General features: G+C 44.8%; 1 protein-coding gene across 1 annotated transcript; it reads left to right on the top strand.

Annotated features, from left to right (window-relative positions):
- Window positions 1-1294: 1294 nt before the first annotated feature.
- LOC139159393 (zinc finger protein 271-like) lies at window positions 1295-25795 on the top strand. The gene is made up of 4 exons (XM_070736713.1): window positions 1295-1438; window positions 5438-6459; window positions 20673-21762; window positions 24864-25795. The coding sequence occupies exons 1-3, from the start codon at window positions 1412-1414 to the stop codon at window positions 21745-21747; spliced, it is 2124 nt and encodes a 707-aa protein (XP_070592814.1). The 5' UTR covers window positions 1295-1411; the 3' UTR covers window positions 21748-21762; window positions 24864-25795.
- Window positions 25796-26042: the final 247 nt, after the last annotated feature.

Here is a 26042-nt window from a genome sequence, read left to right as displayed (position 1 = left end):
TTTTAATTGGTTTTTAGGCTTTTAGATTTTAACTTTAATTAATTGGATTTCATTGTACCTTGTTTTTCTATATGTTGTAAGCCGCCCCGAGTCTTTGGAGAGGGGCGGCATATAAATCCGATAAATAAAATAACCGCTCCAAACTCGAATAGTAACCAAGTAATTAATGCATGGAATTCACTACCAGAATCTGTACTATCATCACCTAACCCCCAAACTTTTACCATTGGGCTATCCTCTGTTAATAATAATAATAATTTATTAGATTTGTATGCCGCCCCTCTCCGCAGACTGTTGACCCCTCCCGATTCCTAAGGGGTCAGTAAGGGATGTGCAAAGATGAGAAATGGTGGTAGCACTATATAATGATACAACACAATACTTACTTATTGTTTAGATTTTAAACATATAGAACTTTATTTTACTATGTATGTGATATATTATGAATAGTTTCTTTTATTAAAGATATAGAGAGAATTTTTTAATTAGCTACATGATACAATATTAAAATTCAGATAAAAGGGATTTTATTATTCTTTGCACTGATGTAATGTAACCTTTTGTAGTAAGACGGTGAGGGAAAATTTTTATTTAGATTTTTAAGAATTGATAACGTTGTATAAAATTAATAGAAAATTTTACACGAGGAGAGATAAGAGCCGCCATTGAGGGAGTAATGAGAAAATAAAAATTTATATATGATTGTTTTAAGCATTGTTGTTGTGTTTATAAATGTATATTGTTTTACTTCATGGTAGAGAAAAAATAAAAAAAAATCGGAGTAAGGGATGTGCATAAGTGCACCAGCCTGCCTTCCGTCCCCTGTCCTAATGTTTCTCTCTTATAAAATAAAATAACATTAAAATAAAAAAATTAAAATAAAATAAAATAAAAAATTTGTGGGCTGAGTGAACACACAAAAGAGGAATTTTCAAGACACAGCTTCCCTAAATCCACTCACCGCGGTTGGAAAGGCCTTTGATACGAGACACCCCCCCCTCAACACCCTCGCTTCCAAAGGCACTCTGTACAAGCTCAGAGACCTTCCCGCCCTGCCGTTGAAGCGGAGCAAGTCCCCCCCCCCCCAGCAGGCCGCTGCGCCATTCCCCCCGTCGTCCAGCAGAGGGCGCTGGCGTTTTTGCAATCAGGAGGCTCCTTCGGCTTTGTTTGAACTGGAGGGGCGTCGCGTTAGTTTCCTGGGTCAGAGGTAGCGCTCGCCGCAAAGCAGCCGCCTCCTTCGGCTCTTCCATTGTAGACGAGGCGGGCGAGTGGCAGGCGCGCGCGGGGTGGGGGCTCCTCTCGCGCCCTTCCCTCCCCGAAGCCCGGGCTGGCGCGCGGCGATGTAGCGCGGCCGCGCGGACCTTTTTGCAACCCACGGCACAAAGCGGCTCCGCCAACCGCCGCCGCCTTTATGAGCTCGGGCGTCCGGGAGTACAAGGTAGAGTCCTCCCCCGGGTATGGAATCGAGCGGCGGGTCGAGTTTGCAAGCCTTTGCACCGCTCACCCTTCAATTGGGGTGGGAAGGAAGGACGAGCAAGCAATAATAGCACTATTGCCAGGGGTAGGCAAAGTTGGCTCTTCTATGACTTGTGGACTTCAACTCCCAGAATTCCTGGGCCAATCATGCTAGCTCAGGAATTCTGGGAGTTGAAGTCCACCTGTCATAGGAGAGCCAGGTTTGCCTACGCCTGGCTATAGCAATAGCATTTAGACTTATATGCCGCTTCTTAGTGCTTTTACAGCAGCATCAGCCTATTGACCCCCCAACAATCTGAACTGGTGGTGAGATTTGAACCGCTGACCTGCAGATCTAGCAGTCAGCTTTAATGCCCTGCAGTGATGAATTCTAAGCACTGCTCCACCTCTGCTCATTTGTTTCTCAATTCCTTTCCTTTCTGAACTCTACTGTCTTCCTTTTCTCCCCACTCCAGGCGAAATGCAAACAGTCATTTATAGATGATAGCAATAACAATAGCATGTAGACTTATATACCGCTTCATAGTGCTTTCACAGCCCTCTCTAAGCGGTTGACAGAATCAGCCTATTGCCCCCAGCAAGCCTAGTGTCTCTGAGCATACGCAGAATTCCTTTCCTTTCTGAACTTTGGTGTTGTCTTTTCCTTTCTCCCCATTCAGGGCGAAATGCAAACAGTCACTTATAGATAATAGCAATAGCATTTAGACGTATATACCGCTTCATAGTGTTTTACAGCTCTCTCAACATAGAAACATAGAAGATTGACGGCAGAAAAAGACCTCATGGTCCATCTAGCCTACCCTTATACTGTTTTCTGTATTTTATCTTAGGATGGATATACAGTATGTTTATCCCAGGCATGTTTAAATTCAGTGACTGTGGATTTACCGACCACGTCTGCTGGAAGTTTGTTCCAAGCATCTACTACTCTTTCAGTAAAATAATATTTTCTCACGTTGCTTCTGATCAAAGCAGTTGACAGCATCAGCCTTTTGACCAATCTGGGTCCTCATTTTACCCACCTTGGAAGGATGGAAGGCTGAGTCAAACCTTGAGGAAGCGAGGAAACCTAGTGTCTCTGAGCATAGGCAGAATCCCTTTCCTTTCTGAACTCTGCTGTCGTCTTTTCCTTTCTCCCCACTCCGGGCAAAATGCAAACAGTCGCTTATAGATGATAGCAATAGCATGTAGACTTATATACCGCTTCACAGTGCTTTTACAGCCCTCTCTAAGCGGTTTGCAGAATCAGCCTATGTTGTCTCCAACAATCTGGATCCTTATTTTTCAGGATATTTACATAGTTTTTTTCTTTTTTATGTTGTAAGCCACCCCTGTTTTCTTTAGTGACAGCTGGTGTGAGTGGAAGCCTTTGTATTCTGGATGTCTTTCCTCTTCCCTTAATCAAAACGATCCTTGTCTTGTGTAGTGAGTAAATGAAATGTTTTGGGATAAAATCCTTATTTGGGATAAAATCCAAAGGATGTGCTTTGCTTGAGGAAGAAAGGAAGTAGACTTTATAAATGGTGGCTCCTCGCAGAAGATTTTGTTGTAAGCCACCCAGAGTCCTTAAGGGAGTTGGGTGGCATCAGGAAGGAAGGAGAGAAAGAAAGAGAGAGGGAGAGAGAGAGAGAGAAAGAAAGAAAGAAAGAAAGAAAGAAAGAAAGAGAAAGATCAGGGAGAAGGGAGGGGGAAGCATCTCATTTTATTAGAGGTTTTTTTTACTATTACAGGACATTAGTGACTGCCCAATCTAAACTTTAAGCAAATGTGTCTGGCTTTATAAGTTCAGTAAATTGTTGCTTGCCCACATCAGAAGCTGGTCCACCCTCCAATATTTGCAGCACCCATTCAGTCCCCTTGACCCTTTTCTAGAGCAGTGATTTTCAACCTTTTTTGAGCTGCGGCACATTTTTTACATATACAAAATCATGGGGCACATTGAGCAGGGGGGGGAATGGGGGGGATAAAAAAAGTTTGGACAAAAAAATTCTCTCTCTCTCTCTTCCTACCTTTCGCTCTATTTCTCTCCCTTCCTTCCTCTCTCTATCCCTCTTTCTTTCTCTCTCTCTTCCTTCCTTCCTCTCTTTTTTTGCTCTTTCTCTCTCCCTCCTTCCCTCCCTCTCTTTCTCTCTCTCTCTTGCTTTCTTTCTCTTTTTCTCTCTTGCTTGCTTTCTCTCTCTTTCTCTCTTTCTTTCTTTCTCCTCTCTCTCTTGCTTTCTTTCTCTCTCTCTCTTGCTTTCTTTCATTCTCTCTCTTTCTCTCTCTTGCTCAGCTTCGCGGCACACCTGACCATGTCTCGCGGCACACTGTTTGAAAAACACTGTTCTAGAGAATGCAGGATTTTAAATTCTGAATATTATTTTATGTGTAAAAAAAAGAAAAGAAAGTGGAACAAAACCCCAAACTTTACAACTAACATATTGAACCAAATTCTTCAGCATGTCTAACACACACATTACAGTGCTATTAGTAACATTGAAGTAAGTTAACAGTGTAAAATAATGGCAGGTGGATTATAAATTAGCACAAGCGTCCCAAATTTCTAAATACTGTGGCCTCCCAAACAGATTTCCTAGTGATAAAATACTTAAAATCCCATTAAAATCCAATAAGAGACCAAATATATCTAGCTCTGGGTTGAACTGTAGAATTCTTAGTACTCGCTGAACTTAGTTTGTTTGCAGACATTTCGTTATACAACTAGGGTAAGTAACTTCCTTGTGCCTTGTGATGCTACTAAATTGGTTAATGAAATGCCTGTAAACAAATAACCAAGAACAGAGAGCACCAAGAACTACAGGGGTTAAATTTTTCAGATCATTTATAATTGATAGAGCATGGTTATTCTTTGAGCCTTGCAGTGTAGATTTTCCTGCATAGAATTGTCCTGCAAATTGTACTCCCGTTAGTTGTTTAAGTGTGTACTTTTTTAAAGAAGTTGTTTGAGTTGCAAATATAAATTAGATCTTTAACAGAAAAACAGGTGAATTGGTGGAAAAATGATTAAAAGGCTTTAAAAGCTCAGCTTTGCTGGTAGGCCTGGGACCCTTGAGCGATAACACTCTGCTCCGACCAGTAGTATGTTAATCGTGATGGATGAATGTTGTTGTTTTTTTAATGTTTTAAATTTTGTATCTTTGTTTTATTTTTGTATGCCTCCCTAAGTCCATCAGGAAAAGGGCGGCCTATAAATTTAAGTAATAAATAAATAGTAGATGAATGTTTGTTTGTTTTTTAATATTCAGGGTTTTAAATTTTGTATCTTTGTTTTATTTCTCTACGCTGCCCTGAATCCATCAGGAGAAAGGCGGCCTATATATTTAAGTAATAAATAAAGTAATAATGGATGAGTGATAGATGAATGGTGTTTTTTTCTTAATATTCAGAGTTTAAAATTTTGTATCTTTGTTTTATTTCTCTACACCGCCCGGAATCCATCAGGAGATGGGTGACCTATAAATTTAAGTTATAAATAAATAGTAATGGATGAGTGATAAATGAATGTTTTTTTAAAAAATATTCACAGTTTAAAATTTTGTATCTTTGTTTTATTTCTGTACGCCGCCCTGAATCCATCAGGAGAAAGACGGCCTATATATTTATTTAAGTAAATAAATAAGTAGTAGTGGGTGAGTGATGGATGAATGGTGGGTTTTTTTTTTTAATATTCAGGGTTTTAAATTTTGTATCTTTGTTTTATTTCTATACGCTGCCCCGAATCTATCAGGAGAAGGGCGGCCTATATATTTAAGTAAGTAAATAAATAATAAATAAATAAGTGGAAGTCAGAATATAATAGGCCACAGGAGAAATTTTCCAGGAATGAGAACAACAATTTTGAGCTGTGAATGCTGTGGGTTTACATTTGGGTGATGAAGTGGGCTTAAAGTAGTAGCTGTTTTTTTCCTGTTGTGTTGAATTCTCCAACTTTAATGGTACAACATAATTGACTCCCCACCAGGTGAGAGGAGGCCCCAGGATGAGCCGTATGGAGGAGAACTTTAGCCCCGAGGAGGCTCGTTCTCAGCTGGTGACCAAAAGAAAATTGCTTAAGATGCTAAGCTTAAGCCCTGGACACAGCCAAGCCCGCGGGTCCGAAACAAGAGAGAAGAAAATTCCGTCCATGGCGTGGCCTGTGAAACCAGTGCATACCATCAAGAAACGCAAGGCCTTTTTGGTGCACCGGGGCACCCAGACGGAAGAGATCCCGGATATCTGCATTGAATGTGGGAAGGTCTTCATCCAGAACTCCAGCCTGATGAGCCCGTGGCCCGTCCAGAGCGACGACAAGCCCCACAAGTGTTCCGAATGCGGGAAAAGCTTTTCGGTCCGTTCCAGCCTGAACAGACACCAGAGGATCCACACCGGGGAAAAACCGTACATCTGCCTGGACTGCGGCAAGCGCTTCAACGATAAGTCCAACCTGACTCAGCACCAGCGGATCCACACGGGTGAGAAGCCCTACGAGTGCATCGACTGCGGCAAAAGCTACAGCCGCAGCTCTCACAAGAAGAAGCATTTGAAGGACCCGGCGGAAGAGCCGCGAGACGTCTGCGCCCCGACGGACGGGGCCGACACCGGTGCCGCGGACGAGAAGCCCAAAGCGAGACAGAAAGCGGAGGTGATGAACACGTGCACAGAGTGCCTGCGGAGTTTCGGCCACAACGCCGACCTGATCAAGCACATGCGGATCCACACGGGGGAGAAGCCCTACAAGTGTAACATCTGTGAGAAGAGCTTCAACGTCAGCTCCAACCTCTTTCGGCACCAGAGGATCCACACCGGCGAAAAGCCGTACGTCTGTTCCGAGTGCGGGAATTGCTTCACCGACAAATCCACCCTGGTCCAGCACCACCGGATCCACACCGGGGAGAAACCGTACGCTTGCCGGTTCTGCGGCAAATGTTTCAGCCACAGCTCCCACCACAAGAGACACGAGAAGATCCACAACCGCGAGAACCCTCTCTTTGCCTACCCGATCCCGTTATTTTAACAGGTGGCTCCCGTTGGAAGGGAGGATGGAGATAACTCTGCCTTTTATTTTTGTTTCGGACCCTTTTGACTGATTTTCTGCCCCAGAAAGGTTGCTTTCAGTTGAATATAACTCGGCAATGTCTAAAGTTGTGATAAGTTCCCAGTGGTGCAGAGCAGCCGTTTCCTGCCTGTGTTCTTCAGCATTGGCCAGTGATGGCGAACCTATGGCACAGGTGCCATAGGTGGCACGCAGAGCCGTATCTGCTGGCATGCAAGACGTTGCCCTAACTCAGCTCCAATGTGCATGTGTGTGCCAGTCAGCTGATTTTCGGCTTAGACAGAGGCATTTTTGGCTTCCAGAGAGTCTCCGGAGGGATTGGGGAGGGTGTTTTTACCTTCCCCCGGTTCCAGGGAAGCCTGGGGATGGCAAAACATGAGCCTACTGGCCCATCAGAAGTTGGGAAACAGGTCGTTTGCAGCTTCTAGAGCAGTGTTTCCCAACCTTGGCAACTTGAAGATATTTGGACTTCAACTCCCAGAATTCCCCAGCCAGCAAATGATGGCTGGGGAATTCTGGGAATTGAAGTCCAAATATCTTCAAGTTGCCACGATTAGAAAACACTGCTCTAGAGAGCCTCTGGGGACTGGGAAAGCTGTTTTCGTCCTCCCCATGCATTGAATTATGGGTTTGGGCACTCGCTCATGCGCAGTAGCCCACGCTCATGCTCTTTCAGCACCCAAGGAAAAAAAGGTTCACCATCCCTGGCCTTGGCTGATGGAAGTTGTGTGGACTTCAACTCCCAGAATTCCGCAGAGGCAGCTTGTTGGCTGGGGAATTCTGGGAGTTGAAGTTCACACACACATCTTCCAGCAACTGAAGTTGAGGAACATTGCTCTGGTCGAGGGGTGTTGAACTGTAGTCTTAGCAGTGGTGCTTTTCTGGGAATTGACGAGGTTACAGTTCAATACAGCTGCAGCACATTGCTTTGGAGAAAACTACCCAGGTAAATTGGAACGTGTGCTTGAAGTGTGCAAAATTTTGGCAACAGCCTTGGAAATATTCCTCATTCCAGGTGGGTTTTCAGAATATCGATATTGGGTTGTTTCTCAAAAAGGTCCTTCGCAGGAATATTGGGGATACTTTGAAATCCTGTATATAGAGATCACTTCTGTTTTTTGTATGGAAAACTTATCAGAATTATTTATTGATAATCTAATTGTATTTAATTATGAGCGAACCGCCTGGTGATCCCATTGTTTTGATTCCCTTTGTCTCCGGCTCACCTAAACAAGCCTTCCTCTCAGCCCCTCCCCGGGGAATTTCCCAAGTATGCTGGATAGTGGCTCCCATCCTCCTCTGCTTCAACCTGCGGAGGATGGGAGTTGTAATCACATACATCTGGGTAGACTGGACTGAGATAAACTGGATTGCCTGGACCAGGCCACAAATGAAGAGATATGGGAAGGCTCCCTATCTCCATGCAAAGACTTTGTGGAGTAATTTAGGCAAGGTGTAAAATTACCTGAATAAGTCTCTGGCTTTAGGGAAAAATATTTCCTAGCCATTGGATGCTATCTACCCTGTTTCCCCGAAAATAAGACGTACCCAGAAAGTAAGGCATGCCAGAGGTTTTGCAGAATTTGCTAATATAAGGCACCCCCCGAAAATAAGGCGTAGTCAAGTTTACATACGGTACGGTGGAAAAACATACGGTACCATTCAAAGCTGTTCATAGCGGTACCGTAATAATGTGGCGTCCCCTGCTGGCCCCTTCCATCGCTTTGTACCGTCTAGTACAGCAGACACAGTCTGCTGCTGTGTCACCGCCATTACAGTCTCCACTACAGTGCATAGACTGTAGTTCCTCTGGTGGCCGGAAGCTGCAATAGCGGGATTATACTGTTGTACCATATAAGTGCCGTCGTTTGTGTGTGTGGGTGCCATACTGACAGGTACCGTACCGTAATTAGTGTACTGTACAGTACACTTTCTTTGGGGTGTCAGCTTTTCTGCCTGTGAATTTGTCTTATTTGAAAAATATAAGGCACCCCCCGAAAATAAGACGTAGCACAACTTTTGGAGCAAAAATTAATATAAGACAGTGTCTTATTTTCAGGGAAACACGGTACAACCATCTGCTGAATTAGAAGGCCCAAGTTAGTGAAACCTATATTTTGATGGACTGAGATCCTCCCCCCACCCCAAGATTTCCTGTTGTGGTTAGCTGAGTGGGTTAAATTCCCTTCAAGCCTCTCTAAAAATTGCCTTTGTCAAATCTTGGATATGTTGCTCTTTGCTGCTCTTTCTCAGCATTTGGTAATTAGGAATGGACGTCCAGCAGCTGAAAGGGGTCAGAATTCTCTAATGACAGGAAGACAAATTGTGCGTTGGCATTTTAAGAGACTATATTGTGTGGCTATTGTGCTTGGACTTCTCCAGGCCAAAGTCTCCCTCAGTTGCTCACTGCAGGAGTCTGAGGAGGTGTGTGTATATATATATATATGTCTGTGTGAGTGGGTGTCACATATACACACAGACTGGTTAACAACCAAACTAAGTAAGGTGGGATCTGAAAATAACTCAACACACCTGGATTAGCAGACCACTAAACATATGAATGCAATATGCAATGAAATGGAGGATATTTGTACTTTTGTGTGTGTGTGGTGAGCAGGTGACATATAGATAGCATTTATTCCACCATGAAGAATCTTACCAAAATCCTTAGTGGACGCTGAGTTCTGTTTTTCTGACTCCCCCCCCCCTCATTTTTATATGTTTATTTGAAGTATCCAAAAGATGTGCAGTCACCTTATCCCTTAATTTCTGTGTATGTTCTCACTTGTTAAGTCCAGTTTATGTTCAGATACATGTTCTCTCACCAGTTCTGAATCCATCTAGCGGTCCTTGCTACTCAGATTGGAGAAAATGTTTGAATCTTGGCACTTTGCATGCAGAGTTGCTCTCTCTCTCTCTGTGCTTGGGGTTCTTGTCTGCATTTTTGAAAAAGAGAGAGAAAGAAAAATGGAGAGAAAGAAAAGATCCATCAGGAATATGTAGTGATCTACCAAACAGAGAGTTGTGTTGATTAGTTAATGAAAAGACGGCAAATAATGTTGATAGAAGTCAGCAGGAGCTGTATATCTAGATCTAACAGAAGTAGTCAGAAAGTGAAAAATAAGTAACGCAGAAAGGTTTGGAATTAGCTGTCCATAGAAGAAAGTTTTTTGCCGTAGCGAAATAATTTTTGTGGCTACCTTTTTATCCTTTCCGTAGATATATCCTTTATGAAAATATTTGTCGTTTAGTCTTATAGGATCTTTGACCTATTGTAGCAGTTGATTCTACAGGTTAATTAAAGCTTTATACTGTAGTTACTATTGATGATGCTGAGGAAAGGGATAAGTGTTTCCTTAGTTCTAAAGACGGGAAAAAGAACAGCAACAACAACAACAAAACCCACAAAGCATTCCAGTTGTTTTTTATGTTCAAGAGAGCAATATCTTGGTTAATACGGGCATTTAGAACATTTTCACCTTATTGGTAAGAATTTTGGTTTGGTGCTCTTTGTGTGGGTTTTTTTCCTTTCTTTTGTTTGTTTTTGGTACACCTTGACCTCAAATGTTTCTGCTACTTTGTCTGAAGCATAATCTCTGAAATATCACCGCCCGCAGTCTTAACATTCATTATATGTTGGCCCTTGCAGCACTTGGCACAACTCTACACCAAAAGTATTTTTTGCAATGGCATAGAGTGCCTAAAGCACCATTTCCTTTTTGTAGTTTTGCATTCTTGGATAATCAAGGCAATGAACCCCAGAAAGAAGAATGGGGTTTTCTAAGTCTTTGAATTATGAAAGGTTCCATACTTGTCTGTACTGAAGGTCAGTTTCCATAAAGCAGGATTGTGGCCTAGTTCACTTTTTTTAAAAAGAAGGATTATGCATCACCATTAAGCAATGGGGAACATTTCTCCCTCCAAATTCGGTTGGTCTCCAGTTCGCTTTTGCTGCTCTGTCATTTTTCAACTTTATGAAGTCCGCGCATGGGCAGCTGGGGAATTCTGGGAGTTCAAGTCCAGACTTCATAAAGTTGCTAAAATTGATAAAACCCCAAGCCTGGAAGATGACATGCTCCCATTCCCGATAGATCAGTGAAGGCCTGCTAATTGTGAGAAATTGGAGGGACATTCAGGTCCAGTGCTAGTAGTACAGTGTTCCCTCGATTTTCACAGGTCCAAACTTCGCGAAAAGTCTATACCACGGTTTTTCAAACATATTAATTAAAAAAATACTTCGCGGGTTTTTTCCCTATACATGTACCACGTTTTTCCCCGCCCGATGACATCATGAGTCATCACCAAACTCGTCTGCCTTTAATAAATATTATTTTAAATAAACTTTAATAAATAAACATGGTGAATAATAATCTAAATGGTTGCTAAAGGAATGGGAAATTGTAATTTCGGGGTTTAAAGTGTTAAGGGAAGGCTTGTGATACTGTTCATAGCCTCATAGTGTATTTACTTCTGCATCTCTATTTCGCAGAAATTTGACTTTCGCAGGTGGTCTTGGAACGCATCCCCCGCGAAAATCGAGGGAACACTGTATAAATAAATACCAGATGTTGAAGGCAAAGAGCTGATTAGGTTCCATCCCATAACTAATGAAAACCTCACAATTTCTAGCTGGGTCATAATAGAGTCTTGCACTATATTACTGTATTTTTCGGAGTAAACGACACACCTTTACACACACACACCCAAAAGAGGGTGGAAATGTCGGTGTGTCTTATACACCGAATGCAGCCATTTTTGGCCTCCCTCCTGCCCCTGCATCCCATTTTTGCAAAAAATTGGCGTGTTTTTCATAAAAATGGGATGCGCAGAGGGTTTGGGAGGCCTGCAGAGTGCTCCTGGCGACCAGGAGAAGGCAAAAATACCCCCGTTTTTGTGAAAAAATTGATAAAACCTGGGCCTTCCCCCAGCCCCCAGGAGCTCTCTGCGGGCCTCCCAAACCCTCTGCCCATCCTGTTTTTGCAAAAGAAAAGGGTGAAAAATGGGTCCATTTTTGCAAAAAAAACACAAAACAGGGTGCACAACAATTGCAAAGTGTTCCTGTGGCCAGGGAGGACAAAAACTTTTTTTCTTTGAAATCTTGGTGCATCTTATACACTTATGCATCTTATAGTCCAAAAAATGTGGTCTTTTCCCACTAACTAGGTCGGATGGGAAGATAATCCAGCATTCTCAGCAGGTACTAAGCTCTGTAATACTCAATGAGCCTTCAGTCTAAATTAGTCAGGTTACTGCCAAATGTTTCTTCTCCTATACAGTGGTACCTCTACCTACAAGCGTCTCTACTTACGAACATTTCTAGCTAAGAACCAGGTGTTCAAGATTTTTTTGCCTCTTCTCAAGAACCATTTTCCACTTACAAACCCGAGCCTCCGAAACTGTAACCGGAAAAGGCAGGGAGAAGCCATGGGGCCCCTCTAGGAATCTCCTAGGAGGAAACAGGGCCAGAAAAGGCGGGGAGAAGCCTCCATGGGACCTATCTAGGAATCTCCTGGGAGGAAACAGCCGGAAAAGGCAGGGAGAAGCCTCCATAAGGCCTCTCTAGGAATCTCCTGGGAGAAAACAGGGCCAGGAAAGGTGGGGAGAAGCCTCTGTGGGGCCTCTCTAGGAATCTCCTGGGAGTAAAAGGCGGGGAGAAGCCTCCATGGGGCCTCTAGGAATCTCCTGGGAGGAAACAGGGCCTCCACCCTCCCTGTGGTTTCCCCAATCTCGCGCATTATTTGCTTTTACATTGATTCCTATGGGAAAAATTGCTTCTTCTTACAAATTTTTCTACTTAAGAACCTGGTCACGGAACAAATTTAGTTCGTAAGTAGAGGTACCACTGTACTCCCACAATGTTACCTATAGTTGGTACACTAAGCTTTTAATGATAGAACTTGAATGAACTTGAACGTCCATGAAGTGTTAATGGTCCATATGTTTCCCAGTGCACTTGAGTTTTCCCACAGTCTGCCCATCTGTTTTTCCAAGGCAAGCTTTCTTATTAATTTCAGGTATAAATACTGTACCTATGTATACACCAAATAACTTTCCCTTCACAGGGAGGGTTACCTTACTGGATCTGACAAGGAAACAGTGGGGGGACCTGGGGTTCTGGATGGGTGGGTATTGAATCGTGCTCCCTTTTGTGACTACCATTAATTTAGAGCACAGCTCGGTGTGTGTGTGCGTGTGTGTATGTGTGTGTGAATGAGTCACTTCCCTACCCCAAAAAAGGTAATGTGATATAATTTTAAAGCAATCATGCTGTTAAAGTGAATGGAGATTTACAATAACTTGATCGGCATAGTACCTAACCATTTCCCTGATGAATGAAAATTAAAAAAATAAAATCCAACTTATTATGTTCAGTTTGGCTCTTTCTACTTTCCTGTTCTGAATTCCATTACTGATTGTGCTTTTAGGGTAGACTGGCACGTTTTACACACATCTGGCCCTTTGGTTGTCCTTGTTGGGCCCCTTCTAATTTTAATTGGGAATTAAAAATCAAATGTAAATAAGCTCATGCCCTGCACGCAATACAACTGTATTTTGAAGATGACTGCTTTTCATTTTCAGTTGATGTGTGTGCGTGTATACTTATGAACCTTCACCGCCCTGTTGATTTAGCCTTTCATAACAGTCCAGTTAAGGGCTACCATAATTTCTACTACCACACTGTGGGCGTAGCTTATGCAGGACGCCCTGCCTTTTCTTTCAACATCTTTCAGTGCAATTGGGTGCTCATTCTTGGGTTTCCTCTATTCCAGTGATGTGCTGCTATATGCTGGAGATTTAGCTGCTGTGCATGCACAGCAACTGAAAATTTGCATGAGTGTCCTCGCGCGAGCGAGATTTGGGTGATTTTTGGTGCTTATTTGCTTCCACGCATGCACGGAAGCAAAAGAGCAGCAAAAATTGCCCAAATCTTGCGCGAGGATACTTGCGCAAGAGAGATTTGGGCAATCCTCATCTATTTCTTAGCCTCCGCACATGCGGAGAAGCAAAAAAAGGCAAAAATCGCCGGTATCCCGCTGTAGCCGTGCACCTGGGTGCAGCCAACCCACCAGAGCTGCACCTGGGCACAGCCGACCTTCAGGAGCCACATACCTGGGCGCAGCCGACCTACTGGAGCTGCGCACCTGGGCGCCTCAGGTGCTGCCCATCACTGCATGGAGCCATCTTTGCGGACATGCGCGTGTGCCGGCCAGCTGATATTTGATGCCCACGCCACGCCTCCCCACCCAAGAGTCTCCATGTGGCTCATTTTGAATGGCAGGAAAATACAGGGTTCTCACAGAGGCTCTGGGACGGCGAAAAACAGGCTTCCTGCAAGTCTGGAAACAAACTGTTTCTGGTCTCTGGAGGGACAGGGGAGGCCGTTTTCGGCCCAAAATGGGAGGCTGTTTTTGCCCATCTTTAAAAAAGGAGATCCCAGCCGAATAGAAAACTACAGGCGAATCACTCTACACTGTGTCACATGCAAAGTCATGGAGTCCATCTTAAACCAATCCATTACCCTCCACTTAGAAACTAACAACCTACTCTGTAACTAACAATTTGGTTTCAGGAAAAAATGATCCACATTTTAGACATAAATACATTATAAAGTGTCCAGAGATACTTTACGAGAAGAGCCCTCCACTCCTCTACAGAATATCTTACGCAACCAGACTTGAAATCCTAGGCTTAGAAAGCTTAGAACTACGTCACCTTTGACATGACTTAAGCATAGCTCATAAAATCATCTCCTACAACAATGAATATTTTTATAATAAGCATAATGCATCATGCTTAGGTGGGTGGTTATGGAGAAAATAGGAGAGAGGTCTGTTAGCATATATTTGCTTCCTTGAGTTATTTGTAAAAAATAATGGCGAGATACAAATAAGTTTCTTCCCCCAATCCCAAAATCTTCAACCTTACATTATCTACAACAGACCTCTCCTTTTCTAGGAGGTCTGTAAGGGGCGTGCATAAGTACACCTTCGTGCCTACCGTTCCTGTCCAAATGTCTTATCTTTTCTATCTCTGCTTTATACTTATATTATGTTAAACATACTACAATACAATACTATATTTGTATGACAAATAAATAAATAAAAATAAATAAATCAATAAAGTAAAGTCAACTGGGCAAGAAATCTGGGCAGTCAAAATTCAGATGACCACTAGATGGCAGCAACATGCTAAAAAGACGGGACAAGAGAGTGGAATTTTAAAGAGTTTTAAAGTTTATCCAACTTTACAAGTGTATAACGTCTCCTTTCTTCACCCTTTCCAGATAGTCAGCCAAATGAGGAGGATGTTGGGATGCAGGTTTTGGCTCAAGTAATTCAGTGCATTTCCACACCGGTGAAATTTGGAAACTTAATTCAAGAGGCAATTACAAAATTATGATCTTGAAAAATGAAAGATTTTTAATTGAAGTCCATAAATTGAGTCTGTTTGGCGTAGTCTTTTTCAAATTATCAGCATCGGAATATTCCTTATTGGCCAAGTGTGATTGGACACACAAGGAATTTAGGCAGAAGACAGTGCCGTGAGAATGATGTGTTTTTAGTAGAGTAATAAGCATGGGGGAGGGACTCTCTTTTTGGCATGCAATATCCCAGTGTTTTTCAACCAGTGTGCCACGGCACACTAGTGTGCCGTGAGACATAGTCAGGTGTGCCGTGGGGAAATTAAACATGGGTCCGCAAACTAGCATTCCTGCTAGGATATCCCTTTTGTGTTCATCAAAACAGGCTCAGGTTTCACACTACGTGAGCATAAATACATTTGGAAACTATATTATTAACTATATGTTAATATGTACTGTGTTAGAGTGTCATTTTGTGTCATTTTGGTTGGTGGTGTGCCCCAGGATTTTGTAAATGCAAAAAATGTGCCGCGGCTCAAAAAAGGTTGAAAAGCACTGCAATATCCTATAGGGGCATCCTGAAGAGAAATTTGGCCACTTTAAGATACAAGTATGTGGATATCAACTCCCAAAATTCCCCAGCCCACATGCTGGAGGAGTTGTCTCCCCACGTTAAAATGGCTAATTTTTTTTGGGGGGGGGGAATGGTCTAGAGATTAAGATGCTGGATTAAAAACTGGGAGACCAGGAATTCTAGGCATAAAGTCAGCCTCTGTAAACACCAGGTGCACACTAGAACTAGACACGATAACAGTTTATTCCCCTGAACACCATCACTCTGCTAAACAAATAATTTCCACAACACTGTCAAATTTATTTCCAAAATCTGCACTACTATTAACCTTATCATTCCCATTACCCATCTCCTCCCACAAATGACTGCATGACTGTAACTTTGTCATTTGTATCCTTATGATTTACTATGGACTGGTTCTTAATATAATTTGATTGCCGGACTATCATTAAGTGTTGTACCTCATGTTTCTTGACAAATGTATCTTTACTTTTAGATACACTGGAAGCATGTACATCAAGACAAATTCCTTGTGTGTCCAATCACATTTGGCAGATAAAATTCTATATTCTATTATATTCTTATTCTCTTCTCTTATTCTTATTCTATTCTAATTCTATTCTATTTCTATTCTATTCTTATTCTCTTATTCTTATTATTCTATTCTATTCTTCTATTCTATTCTATTATTTTCTTCTCGTATACTATTCTTATTCTATTCTACAGTATTCTCATTCTATTCTCATATTCTATTTTATTCTTATTCTCTTCTATTCTTATTATATTCTTCTATTTTCTTATTATATTCTTCTATTCTATTTTATTCTTATTCTCTTCTCTTATACTATTCTTATTGTATTATTCTATTCTCATTCTATTCTATTATTCTATTTTATTCTCTTCTTATTCTCTTCTCTTATTCTCTTCTCTTATTTATTATTATTATTATTATTATTATTATTATTATTATTATTATTAATTAGATTTGTATGCCACCCCTCTCTGCAGACTCAGGGCGGCTCACAACATTATTCTATTATTCTAATCTTATTCTATTTTCTTATTCTATTCTATTCTTATTCTTCTATTCTATTCCTTATTCTATTCTATTCTAGTGTCAGTCCAACCACCTCTCAGGGAGGTTGTTATGAGGGAAAAGAGGAGAGAAGCACATGTAGGCCGCCTTGAGCTGCCCAAGGTAAACGTAAGGTATAACAACTCCAGTAAAAAAACCACTACGCTTTATTTGAACTCCACCTCCAAATAACTCCTCAGGCCTCCCCAGAGAGGTTTGAGGGGGCGGGGGGACAACAAGCGAACCCGCTTCGCTATATCCTCCGGGGCATCTCTGCTCCCCTCGGATGCGTGTGTGGCCGGGGGGGGGGGGGCGCCGCGCACAGCTGAGACGGAGATTTGGCGGCCGCGAGAGGGCTCCCTCGGTTGCAAGAAGCGGCTCGTGCCCCTCCGCCTCGCTTGCTTCGCTCTCCTCCCTCGCCCGCCGAGGTTGGGCTTCCCAGGTTAGGCCCCAGCGCCGTTTCCTGCCACTCCTCCTCCGCCAGCTCTGCCGCCTCAGACGCCTGCCTGGTTTTACAGCCGGTTCCGCGCAGCAGAGCGAGGGGCGCGAGCGTCCGGTTTCCCGCGCGGACGCCTCCTACGTAAATCTTTCCGTCCGTGAGCGCGGTAGCTTGAGCTCCTTTTTCCGTCCGAAAAAAAGGAGGGAAATCCGGCGCCCGTTTGGGTCCCTTTCTCCTCTGCTCGCCTTCCTTGGCGAGGGATGCAAGTAAGCAAGGCTTAGTCTCCCCCCCCCCCCCCCTCACTCTGTGCATGGTTGGCGTGTCTGGGCTTCGGACAACCGGCTGCTCCCTCAGTTGGATACAAATAACGAGGATGAGCAGGGCTTCTCAATTATTTTCTAGGAAGGCCCCCCCCCTTAGGAGGAAATAAAGATTTTTTTGGGGGGGGCCGTCTGATCTGGTTCCCGATGGAATTTCATAATTAAATATTGATATTAATTAATATTATTAATACATATCTATTAATTTATTAATATTAATATTTATTAATGTTAATGTTTATTATTTTATTTATTAGAAGCTACAAGCAAACTATTGGCTTGGGAAGGCTGCTCTACCCACTGACCTGGGCGTAAGTCACACTGAATTCCTCCATTCTCAGAGGGGCAGCATATAAATCCCATTAAAACCCACCTCTGCCGTTAGGCATGGGGGAATTGAGACATCTCCCCCCGGGCCTATACAATTCATGTATGGTATGTTTGTGTGTATGTCTGCTTTAATAACATTTTTTAAATGTTTTTAAATTATTAGATTTGTCTTGAATTGTTTTATTGTTGTTGTGAGCCACCCTGAGTCTATGGAGAGGGGCAGCATACAAATCTAATAAATAAATTAATAAATTAATAATCAGTGAGTTTTGCTGTTATTTTTGCTTCCGCGCATGCGTGGAAGCAAAAAATCATTGAAAATCGCCGAAATCTTGCGGGTGCATGTGTCGGGGGCTTTGAAATGCAGACACACGTCCATTTTTTCTAACGGATTGCCGATGCCACCCGTACCGTCCCCCCTGACCAGCAAGTGTATTTAGTGTGTTTCACGGAGTGAATGGTATACAGTGATCCCTCGATTTTCGCGGCTTCAAACTTCGCGAAACGCTATACCACAGTTTTTCAAAAAATATTAATTAAAAAAAACTCCACGGTTTTTTTGCTATACCATGGTTTTTCCCACCCGATGACATCATACGTCATCACCAAGAGTCACTTCTCTGTCTCTTTCTCTTTCTTTCCTGTCATTCTCTGCTTCAATCATTTTCTCATTTCTCTTTTTTTCTCCCCTTTTTTCTATCATTTCTCTCTCTCTTCCTTCCACTCTTCTCTCTCTCTCTTTCTTCCTCTCTCTCACTCTCTTCCTTCCTTTCTCATCTTTCTTTCTCTCTCTCTTTCTCTATCTTGCTTCTTCCTCTCTTGCACTCTCTTCCTCCCTCGAGCGAGCGGTGAGCGAGCGGCCGGGTGGGCGGGCGAACGGCGGGCGGGCGGGTGCTGGGGGGGCGGGGGCAGCCGACATTCAAAGCAATCTTTGTCGGCTTCTGCACTTTCGTCGCTCCCCGCCTCCACCTGCAAGCCCTTGCGCAGCCATGGAAAAAGGGCGTGCATGCGCAGATGGTGTTTTTACTTCCGCGCCGCTATATCGCGGAAAATCGATTATCGCGGGAGGTCTTGGAACGTAACCCCCGCGATAATCGAGGGATCACTGTAATTATATTAGAACTTTTAGGGTTTTTTAATTACATTAATTGGATCCAGATGTATTGTTAGGTTTTTTTCATATGTTGTTAGCCGCCCCGAGTCCTCAGAGGCGGCATACAAACTGAGTGAGTAAATAAATAAATACTGGGTGTAGCCCATCACTGGTTGTAATGCCCCTCCTCAAGAAGCCTTCCAGCCTTATTGACCCTCTCAGAGAGGGTTTGCAAGTTGAGCATCCTCCTCAATCCACAGCTGATTTTAGAACACCATCTTTTGGCTGTGGCAAGGTGGGCATTTGCCCAGGTCCGCCTGGTGCACCGGTTGCAGCCCTATTTGGACAGGGAGTCTTTGCTCACGGTCACTCATGCCCTCATCACCTCGAGGTTCGACTACTGCAATGCTCTCTACATGGGGCTACCTTTGAAGAGTGTTCGGAAACTTCAGATCGTCCAAAATGCAGCTGTGCGAGCAGTTTTGGGCCTTCCAAGGCATGCCCATATCTCATCATCACTCCATGGACTGCATTGGCTACTGATCTGTTTCCAGACACAATTCAAAGCGTTGGTTATGACCTATAAAGCCCTACATGGCATCGGGCCAGACTATCTCCGAGACCGCCTTCTGCCACACGAATCCCAGTGACTGGTGAGGTCCCACAGAGTTGGTCTCCTTAGGGTCCCGTCGGCCAAACAATGTCGGTTGGTGGGGCCTAGAGGAAGAGCCTTTTCTGTGGGGGCCTCGGCCCTCTGAAATCAGCTCCCCCTGGAGATTCGCACTGCCCCCACCCTCCTTGTCTTCCAAAAGAGCTTAAAAACTCATCCTTGTCGCCAGACCTGGGATTAATAGATCTTCCCCCTGACCAATGAATGTTTTAGTATGATTTTATTGAATGAATGCTAATGAAAGTTTTTAAGGTTAGACTTTTTAAAGATTATTTTTAAGATTATTTTTATGGATATTAATTGGATTACTGCGCTATTGTGTCTCTGTATATGTTGTGAGCCGCCCTGAGTCCCCGGAGAGGGATGGCATACAAATCCAATTAAATAAATAAAGTCATTTTTCCCAGTGCTATTGTGACTTTGAACAGTCACTAAACGAATGGTGGTTACGTCGAGGATCACCTGCACTGTTTTTCGACCCAAATACAGTGATACCTTGTCTTACAAACTTAATTGGTTCCAGGACGAGGTTCTTAAGGTGTAATGTTTGTAAGACAAAACAATGTTTCCCATAGGAATCAATGGAAAAGTGATTAATGCGTGCAAGCCCAAAATTCACCCCTTTTGCCAGCCGAAGCGCCCGTTTTTGTGCTGCTGGGATTCCCCTGAGGCTCCCTTCCATGGGAAACCCCACCTCTGGACTTCTGTGTTTTTGCGATGCTGCAAGGAAATCCCAGCAGAGGAATCCCAGCATCGCAAAAACGAGCACTTTGCTGGCAACGGAAGTCTGGAGGTGGGGTTTCCCAGCGAAGGGAGCATCAGTGAAATCGCAACATCGCAAAAACACTGAAGTCCTCGAAGCTCCATCTCTGGACCTCTGTGTTTTTGCAATGCTGCGATTTTACTGAGGCTCCCCTCGCTGGGAAACCCCACCTCCGGACTTCCATTGCCAGCGAAGCGCTCGTTTTTGTGCTGCTGGGATTCCCCTGCAGCATCACTAAAACACGGAAGTCCAGAGGTGGGATTTCCCATGGAAGGGAGCCTCAGGGGAATCCCAGAAGCGCAAAAACGGGCGCTTCACTGGCAATGGAAGTCCGGAGGCGGGGCATCCCAGCGGCGGCAATGGGTTTGTAAGGTGAAAATAGTTTGTAAGAAGAGGCAAAACAATCTTAAACGCCGAGTTTGTATCTTGAAAAGTTTGCATGAAGAGGCGTTTGTAAGACGAGGCATCATTGTACTTGTTTGGAATTTAAGTGGCTTGGTGATATGTTGTTATTGTCGTCATCTTTGAACAGGTGATGGAAATACAGGTGTGACCTGGAAGAAGAGTACTCCCATTTCGTGATGCCTCCAAAAAGGTCCCGAGGGAAACTTCCTCAGATAGCCACTCATAAAAGACGCCTGAAGAGTCGGTGGAAGTTGGAGGAGCCGCAGAAGAGGCTGCTTTCGGGAGAAGAGAAAGGCAAAGCAGGAACCCCCAACAAAAGGGCCAGGAAGAGAAAGGGCACCACTGCCCCCCAGAGAAGTTACTCAGGGGAGAATCCTCATATCTGCGCCGAGTGCGGGCAAACCTTTGCGCAGACGTTGGATTTGGCGAGCCACCAGAAAACCCACACTGGAGAAAAGACCCATCAATGCCCTGACTGTGGGAAAGCCTTTGGCCTCAGTTCCAACCTGAGCAGGCACCGGAGGATTCACGCCAGGGAGAAGGCCCTTCTTTGCTCCGAGTGTGGGAAATATTTCGTGGACAAGCCGTCTTTGGAGCGACATGCGCGAACGCACTCGGGGGAGACCCCCTTCCAGTGTATTGACTGCGGGAAAATGTACAGCCAGAGTTCCCGCGAGAAGAGGCCTCTAAGGAGCTCCCCGAGGAAACGGCAGAGCAGTTGCGCCCCCGCAGAAAAAACAGCCGTCGACATCCCCGACTCGGCTCGGCTCGGCCGTGCTCAAAGACCCGGAGTTCCTAAGAAGCAAGACGCCACCTTCGAAATCCCCCACACCTGTGCCGAATGCTGGCAGAGTTTCAACCAGACCTCGGACCTGGTCAAGCACATGCGTATCCACACGGGGGAGAAGCCGTTTGAATGCAGCCACTGCGGGAAGTGCTTCAACGTCAGCTCCAACCTCATCCGCCACAGGAGGATCCACACGGGAGAGAAGCCCTACGCCTGCTCGGTCTGCGGGAAGAGCTTTACCGACAAGTCCACCCTCACCCAGCACAACCGCATCCACACGGGAGAGAAGCCGTACACCTGTGGCTACTGCGGGAAAAGCTTCAGCCGGAGTTCCCACCACAAGAGGCACCAGCGGATCCACGCAGGAGAAAACCCGGCCTCTCGCCCGCCTCTGTGGCCTTATCCTAACCAAATGAGCTGACGGCCCTTCTATTGGGTGAGGCAAAATTCCCACGAGACGCAAGAACCGAGGTGGCGCAGTGGTTAGAGTGCAGGCTACTTCAGCTAACTGTTAGCTGCAGTTCAAATCTCATCACCGGCTTAAGCCTTCAATCCTTCTAAGGTGGGTAAAATGAGGACCCAGGTTGTTGGAGGGCAACAGCCTGATTCTGTAAACCGCTTAGAGAGGGTTGTAAAAGCACTGTGGAGCGGTATATAAGTCTAAATGCTATTGCTGGGTGGTATTTGGACCCCGGGCAGGAATGGTGTTTCGGATCTGATGTGTAGGGCACATTCACCCTCTTTAAAGAAAAGCATTACACTGCGAGACTTGGAAAAGATGTAGTCCTTTCTTTAAGAGATGGTTGACCAGCATGCGAGTCTTCGGAGAGGGGCGGCATACAAATCTAAGTAATAAATAAATAAAATAAATGCCATTTACAGTGATCCCCCGGTTATTGCGTCCCCGACCATTGCGAACAGGCTAATTTGCGATTTTTCAACCCGGAAGTCAAAACACCATCTGCGCATGCGTGCCCTTTTTTTCTATGGGCACGCATGCGTAGATGGCGCCCGGCAGATCAGCTGCTGGGCGGCTTCCCTAGGTCTTCCCCCTCTTGGCGGGCATCAGCGAGGAGTTTCCCCACCGCCCACGCAAACTCCTCGCTGCTGCCGCTTCGCTCGGCCGCTTCCCAGCTGAGTACTCAGCTGGGAAGCGGCCCGAGCCGCGCGCCCTTCTCCCGCCCACGCCGTTCGCTCGGGCCGCTTCCTGGCTGAGTACTCAGCTGGGAAGCGGCCCGAGCGAACGGCTTGTCCGCAGCCTGCCCACGCCGTTCGCTCCCCCTCTTGCTGGCGGGAGGGCGAGAAGCCCTCCCCAGCACCCGCTCGCCCGCCCTTCGCCGCTCGCCCGCCCTTCGCCCGGCCACCCGCCCTTCGCTCGCTACTCGCCCGGCCACCCGGGTTGGGGGGGTGCTGGCAAGCCGCCCATGCCGGCGGCGACGTTTTAAAACAGCCGCGCCGCTTTCCAATGAGTCCCGAAGACAAACGCGGAAGTTTGACGTTTGTCTTCGGGACTCATTGGAAAGCGGCGCGGCTGTTTTAAAACGTCGCCGCCGGCATGGGCGGCTTCCTAGCAGCCCCTCAAACCCGGGTTGGGGGTCCGGGGGGTGCTGGCAAGCCTCCCATGCCGGCTGCGACGTTCTAAAACAGCCGCGCCGCCCCCAATCTTCGGCTCCTCGCTAGCGGGCAGGCAGGCGGCGGACAAGCCGTTCGCTGGCGCTCGCTCTCGCCGCTCCCCAGCTGAGTCCTGAAGCGAATTCGGCTCCTCGCTAGCGCTGCGGAAGTAAAAACACCATCTGCGCATGCGCAGATGGTGTTTTTACTTCCGCAGCGCTACTTCGCGAAAACCCGCTCGTTGCGGGGGGTCCTGGAACGGAACCCTCGCAACGATCGGGGGATCACTATTTATTTATTGGATTTGTATGCCGCCTCTCTCCGTGGACTCGGGGCGGCTAACAACCGTGATAAAAACAGAATGTAAAAATCCAATACTAAAACAGCTAAAAACCCTTGTTATAAAACCAACCATACATACAAACATACCATGCATAAATTGTAGAAGCCTAGGGGGAAAAGAATATCTTAGTTCCCCCATTCCTGACGGCAGAGGTGGGTTTTGAGGAGCTTACGAAAGGCAAGGAGGGTGGGGGCTGTTCTAACCTCTGGGGGGAGTTGGTTCCAGAGGGCCGGGGCCGCCACAGAGAAAGCAGACCCAAGACACCATTTTAGCAGGGAAAGCTATACAGGTAGTCCTCACTTAGTGCCTCCATTGTTTATTAATAATTAATTACTTAATAATTAGACTTATATACTGCTTCACAGTGCTTTACAGCCCTCTCTAAGCGGTTTACAGAGAGTATTGCCCCCAACAATCTGGGTGCTCATTTTACCAACTTTGGGAAGGCTGAGGCAACCTTGAGCCTACTGAGATTCGATCTGCCAAACTGCTGGCAGCCGGTGATCCGCAGAAGTAGCTTGCAGTACTGCACTCTAGCCCCTACACCACCGAGCAGATTAATCTTTTGCAGTTAGGACAGCGATGGAAAAGATAACTAGTGATGAGCAATCCTTGCATTTACGACCTTTGCAAGTCAGTAAAGCAAAGGAAAACTGACGTAAGATCACCAAGCACAGTGGCATTTTACAACTGCATTGCTTAACAACTGAGTTGCTTGTGGTTGCTAAATTAGCAATAGCACTTAGACTTATATATTCCTTCACAGGGCTTTTATAGCCCTCTGTAAGTGGTTTGCAGAGTCAGCATATCGAGTCTACGGAGAGGGGCGGCATACAAATCTAATAAATAAATAATAATAATAATAATATCGACGCCAACAATCCTCATTTTACCCACCTCGGAAGGATGGAAGGCTGACTCAACCTTGAACCTGATTAGATTTGATCTGCCAAATTGCAGGCAGGCAGAAATAGCCTGCAGTACAGTGTTCCCTCGGTTTTCGCGGGTTCGAACTTCGCGAATAGCCTATACCACGGTTTTTGAAAAAATATTAATTAAAAAAATACTTTGTGGTTTTTTTCCTATACCACAGTTTTTCCCACCCGATGACGTCATATGTCATCACCAAACTAATAATTTTTGCAAATAAATAACCAAAAAAATAATTATTGTTAATAAATAATTATGTTTATAAATATCAGGATCACTAAATGTCTTGTTCAATGGTGAGCACCAGTAATCATGGTGAGTAAATGGTTGTTAAGGGAATGGGAAATGGTAATTTAGGGGTTTAAAGTGTTAAGGGATGGCCTGTGATACTATTCATAGCCAAAAATGGTGTATTTACTTCCGCATCTCTACTTCGCGGAAATTCGACTTTCGCAGGCGGTCTCAGAACGCATCCCCCGCGGAAATCGAGGGAACACTGTACTGCACTCTTAACCACTCTACCACCTTGGCTCATTAAAGTAAGAGCCGTGATGGTGCAGTGGTTAAAATGCAGCATTGCAGACTAATTCTGCCAACCGCCAGGAGTTTGATCCTGACTGGCTCAAGGTTGACTCAGCCTTCCATCTTTTCAGGTGGGTAAAATGAAGACCCAGATTGTTGGGAGAAAAATGCTGACCCTAAACTGCTTAGAGAAGGCAGTAAAACACTATGAAGCGGTGAAAAACAATATGAAGAATACTTTTTTTGGGTATAAGACACACTCTTTCCCCCTTAAAGACGGTGAAAATTTGGGTGCACCGAATATAGCCCCACCCACCCGCCCCCATCCTTTGCCTCTTCCTCCCAGCAATTGACCTCCTTGTAGTAAACAAACTCTTTCAGTTTCAGCACAGCCTGACTAGCACAAGCAAGTGATTGTCCTTGGATCGGCCTCCCAACCATCAGCTGTTTCAGGCTACAGGAAGGCAGAGGCAGATCCCCCCCCCTTGTACTAATCAAGTTGTGTTGAAAGTGAAACTGAAACAGGCTGTTTGCTGCAAGGAGGAAAATTGCTGGGAGGGAGAGGCAGATTTCCCCCATCCCCCTGTTTTCTTCCCCCCCAAAAGGTAGGTGTTTCTTATATTCAATTCAATTCAATTTATTAGATTTGTATGCCGCCCCTCTCCGAAGACTCGGGGCGGCTCACAACAACAATAAAAACAGTATAACAATGGAACAAATCTAATAAAATCACCTTCATCCTCACGCAAAATATGGTAAGTTTAGGTGTTATTGCTATTGCTAAAGGAGAATTACCTATACATGCAATTATTTACTTCACATGCATCTAAATGGCCTAGCATAAGCACATCCCACGAGAGAGAACGATCAGAAATTTCATCTGCCAAAGTCAAGACCCAAGACCCGTGAATGGGATTGGAGCTCTTTCACCAAAACATCCCTTTTGCTGGGATTCCTGCTGTATCTGGACTTCTCCTTCTAGAAGTTCTCTTGTTTTGTCAACGGCATCTCAAACATGCGGACGGATTTTGTAACTGTTAATAGAGTACTGTTGTAATTTAATAAACAGGTTTATTGCATGATGTTTATAGATCTAATTGGCGCTCCTGCACAGTTGGGTGTAGTAATGAAAGCACTATGCTAGAAACCAGACGATTATGCATTCTAGTCCTGCCCGAGGCCTGATGAATATCTTTGGGCCAGTCCCTCTCTCTCAGACCTGGAAGAAGGCGGTCAGAGCAAAATACTTCTAAAAAGAACTTTGCCAAGAAATCTGTAGAGATTTGTCCAGCCCATCTCCAAGAGTCAAC

This window comes from Erythrolamprus reginae, chromosome 2, assembly GCF_031021105.1.
Source record: "Erythrolamprus reginae isolate rEryReg1 chromosome 2, rEryReg1.hap1, whole genome shotgun sequence".
Lineage (NCBI taxonomy): Eukaryota > Metazoa > Chordata > Lepidosauria > Squamata > Dipsadidae > Erythrolamprus > Erythrolamprus reginae.
This window is presented reverse-complemented; position numbering and strand designations above follow the sequence as displayed.